General features: G+C 36.6%; 1 protein-coding gene across 1 annotated transcript in view; it reads right to left on the reverse strand.

The window, feature by feature from the left end:
* Nucleotides 1-1872: 1872 nt before the first annotated feature.
* The window catches only part of LOC119582825 (perlucin-like), a 1444-nt gene continuing 816 nt past the window's right edge, over nucleotides 1873-2500 (reverse strand). Inside the window, exons 2-3 of the mRNA XM_037931291.1 lie at nucleotides 2326-2496; nucleotides 1873-2183 (exon numbers count right to left, since the gene is read on the reverse strand). Coding sequence (XP_037787219.1) covers nucleotides 1966-2183; nucleotides 2326-2496 — 389 coding nt within the window. The 3' untranslated portion in view covers nucleotides 1873-1965. The remainder of the gene's footprint in view (nucleotides 2184-2325; nucleotides 2497-2500) is intronic.

Consider the following 2500-nt stretch of genomic DNA (forward strand, 5'->3'; position numbering starts at 1 on the left):
CTGGGCAAGGAACTTCCCCTTGATTGCTTACCTAGCTACTGGGCGGGCAAGCCAGCCCAAGTCAGTGCTGGTCTCAAGCCCGGATAAATAGAGAAAGATTACCTAAATGGTACCACCGGCACTCTCCGTGGAAAGGAACTGGGGACCCTACCACGTACTCACTCCAAGAGCATCACAACATGAAAACTACAATTAAGTATCATGCTATGACCACGGCGGCTCACACATGAACCTACCGTTAAAAGATTATATATATATATATATATATATATATATATAGATATATGTACATATATATATATATTATATATATATATATATATATATACATATATATATATATATATATATGTGTTGTGTGTGTGTGTGTGTGTGTGTGTGTGTGTATACACCCTCATAAGTCTTAATCGACCTTAAATATCTTTTCTTTAACACCAAGTCTACTCATACTCTACCCAAGCTCCTACTTATCTGTCCTAGATCGTCACAAAAAGTCTCTCAGCCATGGGCAATCTAGACATTTTTCTTTAGCACGATCCGTCTGTAGACTCATAATAACAATAAAAATGATTATGCAGATGGCAATAAAAATATCAGCATAATCATAATAAATCATGATGTTAATAAATCTATAATCATTATAACAATCAAGGTACACAGCCATGTAACAAACATATACATGACCTTTGACCTCTTCTACTACAGAGTTGGCAACCAGCCTGCAAATCATTAACAATCAGAAGTTCACCCGAGGAACGCTTAGTTGATTTGACGTCTGAAAAATATGCTACAATAATATTGATAACGATAACATAAGCCTACTTGCTTTCTTTCATGTCTTCCGCTTTGTATATCTTTAAAATACCTACAGTAACTTTTATTCATCTATCCATGATTCACCCACAAATCTTTTAAATTTTTCATGTATCCCTTTTTTTCGTCCAATTATCTGGCTATGTATGCGTGAATATACACTGCTACCCATCATTCTACATAACTCAACTAATAATCAGTTTATATATGATTATTTATACATTACATTATGTATACGCAATCTTACCTAGTATTTTGCTTACATTTTCTGCATGGTAACAACAATTAGGTGGAGTGTTAATAGCATATTCCGAATTCATATAGATCGTACCACCTAAGTACAGCAAAATATTTCCAGCATGTTTATTTTTTAAATGTTAAAAATTAAAAAAAAGACACATGCCGAAGACGTTATTATGTGCACATGATTGCTTCTTATTTTGTAAAGCAATGTATACCACCATAACTACAAAAAGTTGTAAAAAAAATGTATACACATATAATTTTTATTTTCTTGCATAATGCGAAGACCTGATTTCCTTTGTGGAATTATACATACAGTGGGTTAACGTATGGCAATTACACCCATGTTAGACAAAAGTTATAGAAAGCGCACACACTATTGTCTCTGCCTCTAGCAGAGTCACAAAATACAGATAATTTTACTTTACAAGAAGGTATGATTTTACAATGACATTAAAAGGTTGGGCAGACAAACCCGGGAATGTCATATTTCATTAACAAAAACAATGCACCTGATAGCATCTGACCTATTTTTATTAATACCTAGGGGTTATCATAGCAAATTTAAACACTGAAAGAGCAAAAAAACTACATAAAGAGGTATCTCATTTTGCTCAGAATCTTCCAACAAAACACATTTCATTATAGAGGCATATAAGATATACTTGAAGTGGATTTTTTTAACAAACAAAATTTGCTTTGGCATTATTCTAAATCAACAAATTGCTCATACATAGAACAATAGTGTCAGTGATAAAAGTTACCTAGAGAGTTGAAATATAAAAGAAAATCGAGTGTTTTTGGAAAAAAAAAAAGTCTTCTCATTAGTATTTTATTAAAGAAGTACAAGAAATTATCAAAAAAAAATCTGGACATGTAATTGAATTGTCAAAAAAGGCATCTGAAACATTAAGCATTGTACTGGCACACAAAATGCTGAGCCACTCCGCACTGGTAATCGTTGAAGGTGGGATGCCACTTCGTCCTGAGGTCAAGGCAGTCCTCGTTTCCTCCGGCGTCATCAGGCTGCCCGCCGGCCCAGTCCGAGGCGATGGGGCGACCGTCCAGCCAGTTCCACGTTCCCTCCGAGGACTGGTCGGTTGCTCCCAGCCAAGCCTCGGTCACTTCTGATGTTCGGCGACAGTAGGCGTCAACGTATGTATGTATATGTATGTGTATATACATATAATAATTTGTATATATACATTTTCCCTTCTAAGCCTACCATTACTAAAAAAAAAATCCACACACGAAACGCAATACAATTACCTGCAGCAGTGTCGATGACGAAGGACTTGAGAGCATAGACGTTCCTGGGTGTGGCCAGGTCGCCCTGCATGCCTTGGCAGTACTGTCGCGCTTGGTTCCAGTTCAGCTTGACCTTGCTCAGATAGAAGCACTCGTCCAGCACTTGCTTATACGGGTAGGGACATAGAGCTCCTGC

This window comes from Penaeus monodon, chromosome 16 (assembly GCF_015228065.2).
Source record: "Penaeus monodon isolate SGIC_2016 chromosome 16, NSTDA_Pmon_1, whole genome shotgun sequence".
Lineage (NCBI taxonomy): Eukaryota > Metazoa > Arthropoda > Malacostraca > Decapoda > Penaeidae > Penaeus > Penaeus monodon.